The following is a 15,438-nucleotide window of genomic DNA, read 5'->3' on the forward strand; positions in this document are numbered from 1 at the left end:
CAGGACTCCAGGATGCACCCCAGACGCGGGGCAACATTCCCCAGCCCATTAATAGGAAGTCATTGATGACTTCAGCGCACGTCCCCACTTTGCTATCCGCGCCCGCTTCCACGCTCCGCACGCCGACCGCCCGTTCTCTCCCGCGGGTAACGAGCACCGCCTACTGGAAGTCAGCCGCTCGGCGGTTTGGCCCCGCCCCCGAGCAAAACGCGCATGCTCCTCAATTCCCCTTCGCCCCCGCCTCCAGGCTTCTCGCGACAGCCGCCCAGCGGCGGCCTGAATCTCGCGATAAAGGCTTATTGTCTCGCGGGACCGCGGCTGGCAGACGGGCTTTCAGGCGGCCCTGGCCGTGGAAGAGGAGTTGCATGTGTCGCTTCAGCTGGCGGTAGTGGCGGGAGCGGAGGCGGCGGGGGTTGTGCGACCGCCCGGGTAACGACCCCTCGTGCCTCTCCCTCTTCCGAGAAGCTCGTAGAGAGCGTGGGGGAAGCCGAGGTGCTGCCCGGCGGAAGGGGGCCGGGCCGGGCGTCTCCACACCCCCGCCCACATGGGCCCCTCTGGTGTCCCCGGGATTGCCCCTTCGCCTCAGATTTTCCCCTAACTCTTGGCCGCCTTTGTCGCACCAGTGCTCTTACATTCTGCCCCTTGCTGGTTCTTCTGTCCCCATTTTCTGTCTTCAGATTCTGGGCTCCCCGCCCCCTCCCACTCCCATCCCCTTCCCTGATTCCTGTGGCCCTCTCTTGGCGTTGAGCTGCCCGCACACCCTGTACTCTGGGCACCTCCAGTCACCCACCCCTTCTTCGTAGGCTTTTCCAGCCTCTTGTCGTCCAGCTGCTTTGTGGCCTTTATTGCTGCAGTTTGCATCCCTTCCAGATCACCCCCAGACCTTTTGTCCCGTCACTGCGGATCATCCTCCCCATCCTGTTATCCCATTGCTTCCTCTTTCCACTAGTCTTCCCCTTCCCCCCCCCGCCCCCATTCTTCACGGTCCTTTTGCTACTGGCACTTGCTTCCCTGTAGACCTGTGGAGCTGGTAATGGTGCGCCCGGAATTGCTCATATTTTATGAATCCTAATGCAGCTTGTATCCTTCACTTAAAAACAGAATTGGAACAGATTTAGGGTTGAGGTATTTCTAGTGGGAGGAGGTGAGGCTACATCTGAACACTGCCTTTTTGGGGTCTTGGTCCAAAATAGTGAAAATGTGTTATTTTCCTTGCTTACAGGTTTGTGAGATGGCTGCTGATATTTCTGAATCCGGTGGGCATGATTGCAAAGGAGACCCGAGGGGCAATACCAAGTTAGATGCAGACTACCCACTTCGAGTCCTTTACTGTGGAGGCAAGTGTTACAAAGCAGAAAATGGCTTTTGCTCACTTTATTTTTATGCATTGTAATAGTAGTATCACATTTGATTCTATTAATCCTTTTCTCATCTGTCTTTGGGAAATCCTTAATTGGGGGAGGGGAGGCGTTGGTAAGAGGAGGCATGGGTTGACAGATTTTCTGGACCCGTATGACTTGTGTCTTGCTACTTGGCCTGGAGAAGCTTACAGTCCAGTTAGAATAGAGACATGCAAATAGATTATTTCAATCTAATGTTACTTGCTAGTCTGGCTACTAAAGGAGGACTTCTGGGGCGCCTGGGTGGCTCAGACGTTAAGCGTCTGCTTTCAGCTCAGGTCATGATCCCAGGGTCCTGGGATCGAGCCCCACATCGGGCTCCCCGGTCCGCGGGAAGCCTGCCTCTCCCCCTCCCACCCTCCCCGCTTGTGTTCTCTCTCTCGCTGTGTCTCTCTCTGTCAAATAAACAAAATCTTTAAATAAATAAATAAATAAAGGAGGACTTCTTGGAAGATACTGAGTCTGAAGAGATGACAAGGACTGGATGAGGAAGTGGGCAAGGGCATCCCAGATGAAGTGAATGGCTATGCAAGAAAAGACTTGATGCACGTCTGTGGAGAAATGAGCAGCTTTGGATTAGTAGAGTGTGGATATAGTATAGGGAGGGTGTCAGTAAGGAGTGGAAGATGATGAGGTTGGAGCGATGGGTCGTAGGACAGTCTTGGGGAAGTCTTCTTGGTTTGATTAATAATACACGTATTAGATTGAATCTGGATTCTTTTTTTTTCTTGGAGTGTTTTCCTCATTTTCAATGCAGAAATATTTGTGAGTTGGAAATGCTTTAATTTATTAGCATTTTGGAAAATTTTAGAAAAATTTGAAGGTACAGGATAGCAAAGGGGCAAGTAAGTACTGATTTTTTTCAGGAAATATTTTTGACCACTTATTCTGTGCCTCGCAGTGTTTTAGGTGCTAGGGACTGAGTAGTGAGTGAATAAGTCAGGAAAGGTCCTTGTGGTTGGAGATTTTGCATTTTGTGAGTGTAATAGAGACATCATCTGGAGTTCAAGTACTACAGAAGGAGTGGGATGTCACTGAGTTAAATTTTGTCAAGTTGCCATTTATCGGATATCTTTGAGAGTAAAAATTATAAAATACCTCAGGAAGAATAAGGCAGGGGAACTTTTTGTAGGGTTGATTGATTTTTGTTACGATATTGGTCTTATTTGGTCATCTTGTTTGCCTTTGGAGTCGCAGACCAGGGTCTGCATCCTGATTCCAGCATTACCAGTTATGTGACCTTGGGCAAGTTACCTAATTCAATTAAGGATTAAAGGTCTGTTTCTTAAGGTCTGCTCAATGAAAATAATGATTATATGCTAAGTCAGGTGATTTGTATAAAGCTGGTATAGCAACTAACACAAGAACATAATACAGTAAGTTTTATTATTAGAGAAGTATACTAGTTTAGTATGGTTTATTTATCTTTGTCAGATGTAGTTAAGAGCTGTTGTTCTTTGTGCCCTATTTTATCTAATCTAAGACTCCATATTTTATGATTCGCCATTATTTTATGTTCCACTAAGAAAAAAAAACTGTCACATTGACATGCCATAATTATAAGATGTATCCCTATTAAAATGTAGAAAATTTAGGATTGATGAAATACGGTATATGAAAACCATCTTATTAAATTGCTTATGTGACTGCTAAGGTGACTTTTGAACAACTGCACTAAATATGCAAACCACCCCGGTGATAATTTGTGTTGACCAGCAGTCCCTAACCTTTTTGAGAAAGGTTTATTTTCATTTCCCTTCTTAGTTTGTATTGATATTCCAGGCACTAAGCTGGGGACAGGGTTACTTCCTCAAGGAGTTTATGGTCTAGTTGTAGGGAATATTAAATGCTAAATTAAATAGTACTGATTATAACTATGAATTAGGAGTTGAGGAAAAGGAGGGATCTTTGTTCAGAGGAAGTAGGGAAATTTCCAAGGAAATGAGAAGCCTTAGATAAAGGGTAGAATTTGTAAGGAAAGGTGAAGGAATTTGTAAGAACAGTATGGTGGTAAGATTTAATATGGTGTCTTAAGGAGAGAGGGAAAAGAAAGGGCTGATTGGAACAGAGTGCTGGTTGGAGTAGAGTGAGAAACGGGTAGGTAGAATGGGGTCCTTTCTGAAGAGATTTTATCTTCATGATTGTGACTTCAGACTCAATCTGAGTTTGAATCCTGGCTCAGCCATTTACTTACTTGTGTGACCTCGGCTAGTTCCGTCATTTATTAAAGAGCCTACTTCAGAAGGCTGTCGAGAAGAATGAATAATACTCCCAAAGGCTCCACCTCCTAACACCATCACATTGGATAATAGGATTTCAACATAGTAATTTTGAGGGGACACAAACATTCAGACTGTAGCAGAAGGTTTCATGGCTGATGATGCCTTGTTCTTCATGTTACAGCATCACATCAGCAAGTACATAATGTCAGGTTATTGCACTATTAGTGATGTGAAGTTTGATGGTAGCTGCTAGATCTGTGTGTCGAAAAGCTATGGTTTGCAGAAAGGGAAATTGACTATTTTATTTATTTATTTAAGATTTTATTTATTTGAGAGAGAGAGCAAGCTTAAGCAGGGGGGAACAGCAGGTGGAGGGAGAGGGAGAAGCAGGCTCCCTGCTGAGCAGGGAGCCCAATGTGGGGCTCCATCCCAGGACCCTGGGATCATGACCTGAGCCGAAGGCAGATGCTTAACCTACTGAGCCACCCAGGCACCCCGGGAAATTGACTTTATAAGCAAGTAATAGTGAACTGTTCAAATGTTTCCATTGCATTAGAATTTTGTTGAACTGAATATTCTTTGAAATGGTGTACAAAGTTTTATAGCTTTAGTATTTGCTGTAATGGTATTTAACCTATAATTCTATCCTGAAAGTGTGGCTGAATATCTGTACCTACTGGTATTTGAACTTGAGCTACTAAGGATTGTAGAGCTCTGGTTAACCAGGGAGAACTTTGGTGGAAAGATCTCCACACTTGAAATAAAGAGGCTAAATTCCAGTTTTCTTCTGCCACATACCTATCACCTTTGTCCCTGGCTGAGCTATTGAACCTTTTTTAGAGCTTCATCTATAAAAAAGTGATGGTGGGATGAGGAAGAGGCCAACCACTGTCACGTGGCTGGCACACGGCTACGCTATCTGCGTGTCATGTGATCTGATTTCATGGTTAAGAGCTTCAGAAACTGACCATCCTGTTCTACTAACCAGATGCAGCAGGTTATTTACCTATCAGTAATGCAGACGTGGTGATTCTTACTTACAGGGTGGTGATGATGACACATAATCACGTAATGATAATTGCTGTGATGAGTAATGGTGCACCACCCCTCTTCTCCCTCACAAATCTCAAGATATTGGGTACACTGAACTACTCAATTCTTTCCCTTAAAAGTAAAAACAAAATAGTTGACCCAGTAACAGAATTCTGTTTACAATCTGGAAACCTTTTGAGTTCTTTTGGTTCTTTAGCCCATGGAGCCTACACGAGGACAAAATTGAACCTGCGTTCCCTCTAGCTTTACAGTTGGCATAATCTGAAAGCACACTATGAAAAAGAAAAGGAAACGTATATTGCAGAGAAATGGTAGCAAAAGTGCTACTGAAGTCTATAAATATGTTAGTATGAATAAAAACTGGTGGCTGTTTTGGTAAAACTATCAAAGGAAATAACCAGTTCCTTTCAAGCTTTGTTGTATTGGGAATTGTTCTCAGCTTCAGACCCATTGAGATAGTTACGGTAAAACTTTAAGATATGCAGGATAGTGTAGTTTGATGTTCCATCCACTGAGGTTATGGTGTTCTTTAGATTAAAAAAAAAAAAAAATTAAGAGAATATCTCTATGAACCATGTGCCTTTTACCTAAAAAAAAAAAAAAAAGCATGATGGGTGGTATTTGAAAAGTGATACAGAATTATAGGAAAAAGTAGAAATGAAGCATTTTGTCCAATTTAAAATAAAAGGATGAACCATGTGTGTTTATATATTTAAATTTTCTAATCTTTTTTCTCTCCATTTCCCCAGTCTGTTCATTACCAACAGAGGTAAGTCCTTTTAAAATTCTTTTCTTTTTTTAACTTCTGCATTTGAGGTCATTGACTTTAGAGCTAGCCTGAGACCTTTTTTATTTTTCATGTTCTGTCATTTGATAGTAGAGTTTCAACTTTCATAGAAACTTTGGATTGGAATAATTTTATGGTCTTACAAATTGTTTTCTTTCGACTTTGTATCATATGTGTACATCTTTTGTACTTGGCTATCCAGTTTGGACTTCTGCTTGGAACTTATGAATAGTTACCTAATAAAACGAATAGCCTTAAAGTAAAAAATCTAATGTATAAGCAGAGGAAAGCATAAATTAAAATTATGTATAAGATTTTCTGTTAATAAGCTTCTGAGTCAGAATCTGTGGGCAAGTCACAAAAATAGACACCTGTGTGCCCAAAGCAAGAAATGAACATGCTCGTTTTTTTTCTGTTTGCTCCTTTTTCTAATGGCCCTTCTCTTTGATGGAAAAAAATACGTTACTACAGTGAGGAGGTGCTTAATCCTTTTTAAATTCTAATTTCTTATGGGGCATTTCCTGGTCGAACACAGAATTCCTTGGATAAGATATTGGGTGGGAGTAGTTGGTTTCATCATTCTTAATATAGCAAATATAGGGAAGGACTTAATTAAAATGTATTGGTTGATTGAAAATGTTCTGTTGTGACGCAATTTGTTCTCCCCCCCCCCCACTCCCCCAGTACTGTGAATATATGCCTGATGTTGCTAAATGTCGACAGTGGTTAGAGAAGAATTTTCCAAATGAGTTTGCAAAACTTACTGTAGGTATGAACATTTTTTTCTTTCATCTGAAAGCTCGTATATCTGAAACAAATGCACATAAGGCATTATTTTAAAGATAAAGTGCTCCTTTAGTAGGATATTACAGAATTGTGTTTATGTCTATTAGCTTCAGAACCATTTTACATTCTTGGGTTAAAATTCCTTATATAGAATCACACACTGCTTCATGTGTCTTATCTCTCTGAGATAGTTTAGGATAACTTCTTATAAGAAGAGTAATGGTTTAGGAGCAAATGTATTTTCACTCATTCATTTAACAATTATTTCTTGTGAGTATACTATATGCTTTGCTTTGTTTTAGATGTTGAGGATAAGGCAGTGAACAAAAGATCTATTTGAAAATTCTAGAATGGGAGACTAAGGAAAATAAGAAATAAGTATGTTAAATAATGGTGAACAGGGAATAAGGAGATAAGAATTGTTGGGGAGAGAATTTGAAGTTTTAGGTAGTGGCAGGAAAGATTTTGCTGAAAAAACTGCATTTGAACAAGACCTAAAGGAAGTGAGGGAGTGAGTCATTTGGATATCTGGGAGAATATTCCAGGTGTGGGGCAAGTGCAAAGGCCCTGAGGTAAGAGCTTACCTGTCATATTCAGGAAACATCAAGGAAGCCTTTGTGTCTGGAGCTTATTGAAGAAGGGGGAGAGAAGGGTCAGAGATGAAGTCAGAGAAGTAATGGAGGACCATACCTTAAAGGCCTAGTCTTGGCTTTTTTTTTTTTAAAGATTTATTTGAGAGAGAGAATGAGAGAGAGAGCACACGAGAGGGGGGAGGGTCAGAGGGAGAAGCAGACTCCCCGCCGAGCAGGGAGCCCGACGCGGGACTCGATCCTGGGACTCCAGGATCATGACCTGAGCTGAAGGCAGACGCTCAACGAATGAGCCACCCAGGAGCCCCCCCCCCCTTTTTTAAAGATTTTTATTTATTGCAGAGAGAGAGAGCATGGGGTGGGGGTGTCAGAGGGAGAAGCAGACTCCCCGCTGAGCAGGGATGGAGTCCGATGTCCCCGATGTCGGACTCCATCCCAGGACCCTGGGATCATGACCTGAGCCAAAGGCAGATGCCCAACCGACTGAGCCACCCAGGCGCCCCTAGTTTTGGCTTTTACTCAGAATGAGATGTGGCGCTATTGGAGAGATTTGAGCAGAAGAGCAATAAGGTCTAACTTTTGTTTCAACATCTCTTTGGCTACTGTGCTAAAGAACAGACTGAAGAGGGGCGCAGGCAGTAAAGGGAGACCAGATGAGAGGCTGTGGCTGTAATCGCGTCAGGAGACCATGGTGACCTGAGCAGAATGGTAGCAGTGGAGGCGGGGAAAGTAGGCAGGTTCTCGATGTGTTTTGAAGGTAGAGCTGACAGGGCTTTCTGATGTGCTGCATGTGGGATGTGAGAAAAGGAGGCATCTAGGGTGTTGGCAACTAGAAGAATGGAATTGCTGTTGCCAGTGGAAGGGAAGACTGAAGGGAACAGATTTCTTCATTTCGTTAAAACTGTTGGCTTCTCTTACGAGATTGGTGGAAATGAAGGTAGTAGCAGGAAGAAGGGAAAGCCTGAGCTGGAAACAGTCATGTCAGATGTACCTGATGCTGTTCCACTATTTGCTGCTTTGTCAGATTGTTTCCAAGAGGCACAACCCCTGAAACTTTACAGAAGGCCTTTCTGGGTAGTAGCCACAGTGGTCATCCGTGGTTGAATAAGAACCCTAAAGTCGGGTGTTACAGTCTGCGTGGTCATGGTCACATGGGACATGACCTGCCTAGGACGTGATAAGACCTGAGGAAGGAGTCTTCTTAGGCCCAGACTTCCTGTTCCCTAGATTAGTGTGTTTAGATGTAAACATGCCTGCAGAGCCTGAGTGTTTTGTGCTCCTTTCATGTGCTGAAAAGATCCTAATCTTCACATATCAAAGGCTTTGTTTTGTCTTCTGTCACCATGGACTTAATGACCAGAACTAGACTGGATGGGACTTTAGCAGTATCATCATTTGCATTATAAATGGCATGCTGTTGTTGGCAAGATGCTTCTTTGTGTATGAAGTTGCTCAAAGGTGATTTTTTAAAGGTTATTTTGAAGTAATGTTAATGCTTTGGATTTCATTGTTAACATCTAGAAAATTCACCAAAACAAGAAGCTGGAATTAGTGAGGGTCAAGGCACAGCAGGGGAAGAGGAAGAGAAGAAAAAGCAGAAGAGAGGTAAGGCCTAAATCCATGGCTTGATTTATATAAAGACACCTTCCCTCTGTCAGAGGAAATACATAATGAGCACAGTCCCAAAGCCAGTAATACCTCCCTGCTGCTGCAGTTCCATATGTATGTCCTACAGAGCAACACAGAATCATATTCTCAGGATGACCGGATGTCATATGATTTGGGCTTTTACGGTAAATTGGACCTAAGAAAACATGCTTTATTTGCTGTATACATATGCAAAAAGCAACCAACCAACTTGTTTATGACTTGAAAACTTTACCTTATTAAAATAGTTATAGAGTTGAGGACATTGATAAAAGATTTTATTCTCATTATGTTGTCAGCTCAGTTGAATTTTTTTTTTTTTTTAAGATTTTATTTATTTGCGAGAGAGAGAATGAGAGAGAGCATGAGAGAGAGGAGGGTCAGAGGGAGAAGCAGACTCCCTGCCGAGCAGGGAGCCCGATGTGGGACTCGATCCCGGGACTCCAGGATCATGACCTGAGCCGAAGGCAGTCGCTTAACCAACTGAGCCACCCAGGCGCCCCGAATTTTTTTTTTTTTTTAAATAGCTGTTGTGTATAACTGTCTACCTCCTTCTAAAATGAATTCCTGTACTTTGGATCCTGTCCCTGCCTGTTTCTTCTGCCTTAATTATTCTCCCCTATGACTAAAATTAGCTTATAAATAAGGACTCTGCCTCTTTCAAGAAAAATTCCCCCAAGAGCCCATGTCTTTGCCTTATCCCTTGCCCTGCCCTTCTTAGCCAGACTTTTGTAGTAAGATTAGACTCACTGTCCTTGCTCTTCTGTCCTTCATTGCTCATGCCTCATTCCGTGCTAAGCTGACTGTCACACCACTGAAATTCCTCTAATAGGGGTCATCAGTGGCTCAGTAATTGCTAAGCAATAAGAGCATTTGAGCACACCCTTCTTTGAAATGCCATACTTCCTTGGTTTTTGCGACAGACTTCTTTCTTCATCCTCCCTGTCGATCCTCTTCGGTCTTCTGTGCAGACTTCTCTTCTCCCTTCTGTCCCTAAAAAGTTGTATTTCCCAGGATCCTATGCTTGGCCCTCTTACCTCCTCATTCTGCAGTTTTCTCCCTGAATGATTCTTTCACATCCCTAACTTCTAACACCACTCTACACTTGAAATTCCTGAATCTGTACCTCTGGTCCTGGCCTGTGTCTCTAGACTGGCAATGTGCATGGTCCCACAGGCACCTCAAATGCAGTATTTCCAAGAAAACCAAACTTACTAAGTCCCAAATCTATATCTTTTGTTAATGACAGCATACTATATCCATTCATCTGAGCCAGAACCTGACACTCATCTTGGGTTCTCTTTCTTTGCTCCCCCCCCCCTTTTTTTTAAGATTTTATTTATTTATTTGTCAGAGAGAGAGGAGAGAGAGAGATCACAAGCAGAGGGAGTGGCAGGCAGAGGGAGAAGCAGGCTCCCTGCTGAGCAAGGAGCCTGATGCAGGGCTCGATCCCAGACCCTGGGATCATGACCTGAGTGGAAGGCAGCTGCTTAACTGACTGAGCCACCTAGGCGTCCCTTCTTTGCTCGTTTTAATCAGTTTTTTTAAATAGTCATCTTCCTTATTTAGTACTAATTATTTTTAATTCTGTTTAATCAGTTCTAAATTCTTTTATTTCTCCTCCTTACTCTACCCTGTGCCTAATCGCCATTACTGTTACCACTGCTCTGTTAGATTTTGATTAATTTCCACCTGAACTAATGTAGGAGCCTCCAGTAGCTCTCTGTCGGCCTTATTCCTCAAAGGCTCACCCTCCATGCTATAGAGTGATCTCCTAAAACCTAAATCTGTTTTTTTCACTCCTGTATTCATTCAGTGGCTTTTCTTCGGCCTCAATATAAAATCAAATAACAGAGCTTGATGTGCTGGTCCTTTAATGACTGGTAGGTAATCGTTTGCTTTTCTGGCTTTATCTCCTACATATCCATAAGCATCCTTCATCGAGACAATTGTAGTTCTCAAATATAATGCCTTCTCTTATCTTTGTACTTGTTCCCTTCTTCTGGGATATCTTTTCTTACCGTATCTCTCCAGCTCTTCTGCTTTCATCTGGACGGTTCCTTCTACAAGAACTTAGATGCTGTTTCTTCTGGGAAACATTTTCTGTCCTCCAGAAGCTGAGTAAGCCATTCCTCTGCAGAGCTATGGTAGTGCAATATTCATGGTTCCTGTTACAGTATATATCAGTTGCAGTAATTATTAAAACTTTTTTTTTGTCTCCTTCACTTGACTGAGAGTCCCTGGAGGGCAGGGACTATGTTTTTTCTGTTCATCTTTGTGTCCTCAGCCCTTAGTGCAGTGCTTGGGACATAGTACTTAATAAATATTTATTGAATGAATACTCATGCCTGTGTTTATTAGTTTTGTGTTAGAAGAGGAAACTTTAGAAATTAATATTTGGTACCTTTTGAAAATTAAGCTTAAAGACAGTATTTATGTTAAACACAAAACAGTTGATGTGGAGCTCTTTTTTTTTTTTTTCTATAAATAAAGGTGGAAGGGGTCAGATAAAGCAAAAAAAGAAGACTGTACCACAAAAAGTTACAATAGCCAAAATTCCTAGAGCAAAGAAGAAATACGTGACAAGAGTATGTGGCCTTGCAACTTTCGGTGAGTTCAAGTTTAAGTATGTTTAAAATGTGTGAACTGTATTCTCTCTGTTGCTCTCTGCCCCTCTATCTCCCTCTTTCTGTTTGTGTCTTGCTCTTTCTGTCTCTTTTTTAATCTGGCATCATGAAAATTTCACAGGTCTATTTTTTGCTAAGAAGATACAAAATGAGATTTTGCATGTCTAACTATAGCTTCAAAATTAGATTTTGAAGAAATTTAAAAATCTTTTGCACGGGGAACTAGTTTAACTTTTTCCTTTACAGAATACCTGCGTGGGCACATTTTATGTGGAATGAGGAGGGCTAGGTAGGATTCCCTTTGAAGCCTATCAGTACTGCTCCTCTGTCCCTGCAGGCTAGATGGCAAAAGGCTGCAAAATGGCTTGTGCCCTCTGGGAACAGTAGTAGAGGGTGAGGGAATGTGGGTATCAGCAGAATGTCCTGCTTCAGAGCTCCTTCTGGAGGCCTTGAATGAACAGTGAAATTGTAAACCAAGGTCCCTTCTTGTGACAAGATAGTTGAAAAATAATCATTAGTAGGTTTGTTTCCCTGCTGTAACTATTTCTCTTGTAAAAAAGGATAAATGAAAGAACTTCATTGTACTTGGAAATGTATATGTCATGCTTGGAATTAATGTGTTCCTGGATTTATTTTGGTCTTACCATATGAGTTATGAATAGTATGAATGATGCTTTGTGTGTGTGTGTGATAGGATGCATCTTTTTAAAATTTATTTAAATTTTTACTTAAATTCAATTAATCAACATATAGTGTATTATTAGTTTCAGAGGTAGAGTTCAGTGATTAATCAGTTGCATATAACACCCAGTGCTCATTACATAATGTACCCTCCTTAATGCCCATTACCGGTACCCCATCCCCCCGAATAATGCTATTTTTATGTACTGAAGCTTTATTTGACCTTGAAAATATAAGTTGAATGGTTAAGACCACTGCCTGTGGTAGTTTGTAATTATCACGAAAGAAATATAAAACCCATCAAGGTAATCTGTTTTATGAAATTAAGATACAGATTAAATTTCAAAATGGAAAAATACCTTTGATAAACAATTCCAATTATAGTCTTGCTCTTTCTCTTTTTTAAATAACAGAAATTGATCTTAAAGAAGCACAAAGATTTTTTGCTCAAAAATTCTCCTGTGGTGCCTCAGTAACAGGAGAGGATGAAATCATCATTCAGGGAGACTTTACAGATGACATAATTGATGTCATTCAGGAAAAATGGCCAGAGGTGAGTAGGTAGAACATGTGTACCTGTGGATATAAGTTTTTAAAGCAAGTTGCTTCCATGTTACCTGATACCACAATTCATGAGATGTAATTATTTGTGTTTTATAGGTGGATGATGATAGCATCGAAGATCTTGGAGAAGTGAAGAAGTGATTTTGAAAATTTGTCTCTATTTAATGATCTGAACTGAGAGTTGATATGGCCAAAGGGAGAGAGGCCTTTTAAAAATATATATATTTATCCTACAGTAAAACTGTAGATTACCCTCACCCTTGGCATTTTCACTGTTCTATATAAGGCTGCTTGTTTTTTTATTGCCAAAGTCTAATAAACAGGGGAGACTGTCATGCTTATGCATGAAATAGAATTTAGTCAAATAAAAATTTTTGGTCATTTGGTACTGACTTTTCTCTTTCTCTTATTAACTTTTTATTTTTGGAAAAACACTAGATTTTTTGTGCAAAGCTTTTTTGTTTATTATCTTAAAATCATGATTTAATGAAATCATGATTTAAAGCTGAGTAATATTTTAAAGAATTTGAATTTTGGCTTCATCACCATTAATAACTGTCTCCTTGCTTTGGTGTGATACTTTTGAGATGCTTGGGCATCTAATAGATTTGTGGTTGAATTTGCTTCATTGTTACCAACCAAGTCCACTTCGAGGTCACATTAACTTAATGTTGGTAGGAGTTGTTCACACTGTTCTGGAGATTATTTGGTAAAGTATATTAAAGCCTTAAAACCATCTGCAGTCTGACCCAGTAAGCCACTTAGTTGACATTATCCTAAAGATAGAATCATTCTTGCTTAAAACCGTGGGTGAGGGTGTTCATCACAATGTTACTCATAAATGCAAAAAAAATTACAACTGATACAAATGAACAATTGGGAAATGGTTAAAGAATGATGGTGCACCATATGGTAGAATATTATGCATATATTTTTAAATATTTTCCAAAAGTACTTTGGAAACCTGTTTGGTGATTTTAAGTGGGGAGCAGACCCCAAATTCATTTTATACGTTATCACCACCGTTGTTTTGAGTGGAAGGCCATTCAGAGATGCTGCTGAGTTCTTGTTCTAGCATTCTGCTAGCCAAAAGAATATACACCGATACTCAATATAAATATGGTCTGGGAAATAGCAATTGAAATGAGTCTTTCTCAGAAACAGTGACAATGAATTTTAACGAATGCACTGAACAAATTTAAACTTTGTTTTTATAAAGGTCTTAAGTCAGGCTCTACAAATTGAAAAGAAGACTCCGGGTATTTTAAATCGCTATAGACACCTTTAAGAAATTTAGAACCCATTGTTTATTGCCATGCAAATTACAACCTTAAATGAATGTGTGGTTTTTTAAATAATTAAAATCTTAGAAAAAATGCGTAATAAAGATGCAAATTAAGAAAACAGAATTCTGCATTAACTGGATTTTACTGAATAGGAGTATCTGATGAAGCAAATTTACCCATCAAGACCATTTGGTATGTGTTGTGTATGTATCCTGTTGGTGCTGGAAGATGTCTGTGCCTCTATCAATTATGTGACTTCATGTAAAGACTCTCAGTGTTCACAGTTCTTGGCAAATGCAGTTTTAATCCATATAAAGCCAGCAGTGGATGTTACTGCAGGATAATGGAGGATTAAAATTGTCCTTGTGTATAACATGTGTGAATCTTTTTCTTTGACCTGAAATTTAAAATGGAGCATTAGTTTAATCTCTGATTAAAATGTGCTAAATTCAAGGATTGACTTTAATTCATACATTCTCTTTATGTATGTATTATGTAAATGTTTTTGCGGGCTAGTATTTTTAGCAAAAAGAGTACTAACCTTTAAACAGCCTTATGTCATAATTGTAAACGATTTGCCGCAGTTAAGCTGGCAACTTAAATGCAAACCCAGCTTTGATATGTAGTATTTTATTCTCTTAAAAAAAAGAGATGCGGGGGCGCCTGGGTGGCTCAGTTGGTTAAGCGACTGCCTTCGGCTCAGGTCATGATCCTGAAGTCCCGGGATCGAGTCCCACATCAGGCTCCCTGCTCAGCAGGGAGTCTGCTTCTCCCTCTGACCCTCCTCCCTCTCAGGCTCTCTGTCTCTCATTGTCTCTCTCGCAAATAAATAAAAAAAAAAATCTTAAAAAAAAAAAAAAAAATGCGGACAAGTGATTTTACATTCTGTTTTAGTTACTACATAGAAGCCTCAGTAAATCAGCTGTTGCTTAAGATAAAATACATGGGGGGCGCCTGGGTGGCTCAGTTGGTTGAGCGACTGCCTTCGGCTCAGGTCATGATCCTGGAGTCCCGGGATCGAGTCCCGCATCGGACTCCCTGCTGAGCAGGGAGTCTGCTTCTCCCTCTGATCCTTCCCCCTCTCATGCTCTCCCTCTCTGTCTCATTCTCTCTCTCAAATAAATAAATAAAATCTTAAAAAAAAAAAAAAAATCATCATCTAAAAAAAAAAAAAAAAAAAAAAAAAAAAGATAAAATACATGGTAAAGGAGCCTGGGTGGCGCAGTCTATTAAGCGTCGAACTCTTGGTTTTGGCTCAGGTTGTGATCTCAGGGTCCTTAGATCCAGCCCCCCATCAGGCTCTGAGCTCAGTGCTGAGTCAGCTTGAGATTCTCTTTCCCTGCCCTCTGCCCTTCTGTCCCTCCCACTTGTGCTCTCTCTCTAAACCTATTCATTTTAGAGTACCAAGCTGACTCTGCCCTGAGCGCATAACCTTTTGCAGGACTCCATCTCAGGACCCTGAGATCACGACCTGAGCCAAAACCAAGAGTTGGATGCTTAACGACTGCGCCACCCAGGCGCCCCATAAATCTTAAAAAAAAAAAAAAAAAAAAAAAAAGATACATGGTAGCTTTTTTCCTCTTAGTTAAAAAAATTTGATAAATTGCAATTTTAAAGATGAAGTCTACCATTTAGATCCTGTTTTTGTTATTTTCTAAATTACTTAGGAAATAAGGTAGGGAGACAGGAATGAGTCTGTTTAGTTCCATCAGTTAGACTGAGTGTAAAATCAGATGCAGTATAATGCTTGGAGCCTCCTTTTTTTTTTTTTTTTTTTAAGATTTATTTATTTATT

General features: G+C 40.6%; 1 protein-coding gene across 3 annotated transcripts; it reads left to right on the forward strand.

Annotated features, from left to right (window-relative positions):
- Positions 1 to 262: 262 nt before the first annotated feature.
- DENR (density regulated re-initiation and release factor) lies at positions 263 to 14,099 on the forward strand. 3 transcript variants are annotated; one of them, XM_032431493.1, is made up of 8 exons: positions 263 to 385; positions 1,223 to 1,337; positions 5,425 to 5,444; positions 6,147 to 6,231; positions 8,360 to 8,443; positions 10,979 to 11,095; positions 12,207 to 12,346; positions 12,454 to 14,099. In XM_032431493.1, the coding sequence occupies exons 2-8, from the start codon at positions 1,232 to 1,234 to the stop codon at positions 12,496 to 12,498; spliced, it is 597 nt and encodes a 198-aa protein (XP_032287384.1). In that variant the 5' UTR covers positions 263 to 385; positions 1,223 to 1,231; the 3' UTR covers positions 12,499 to 14,099. The 3 variants fall into 3 exon arrangements, with proteins under 3 accessions (XP_032287384.1, XP_032287383.1, XP_032287385.1); XM_032431492.1 differs by having other exon boundaries at positions 264 to 429; XM_032431494.1 differs by lacking the exon at positions 263 to 385 and adding an exon at positions 1,033 to 1,125.
- Positions 14,100 to 15,438: the final 1,339 nt, after the last annotated feature.

Source organism: Phoca vitulina, unplaced genomic scaffold, assembly GCF_004348235.1.
Source record: "Phoca vitulina isolate PV1807 unplaced genomic scaffold, GSC_HSeal_1.0 scaffold46, whole genome shotgun sequence".
NCBI lineage: Eukaryota > Metazoa > Chordata > Mammalia > Carnivora > Phocidae > Phoca > Phoca vitulina.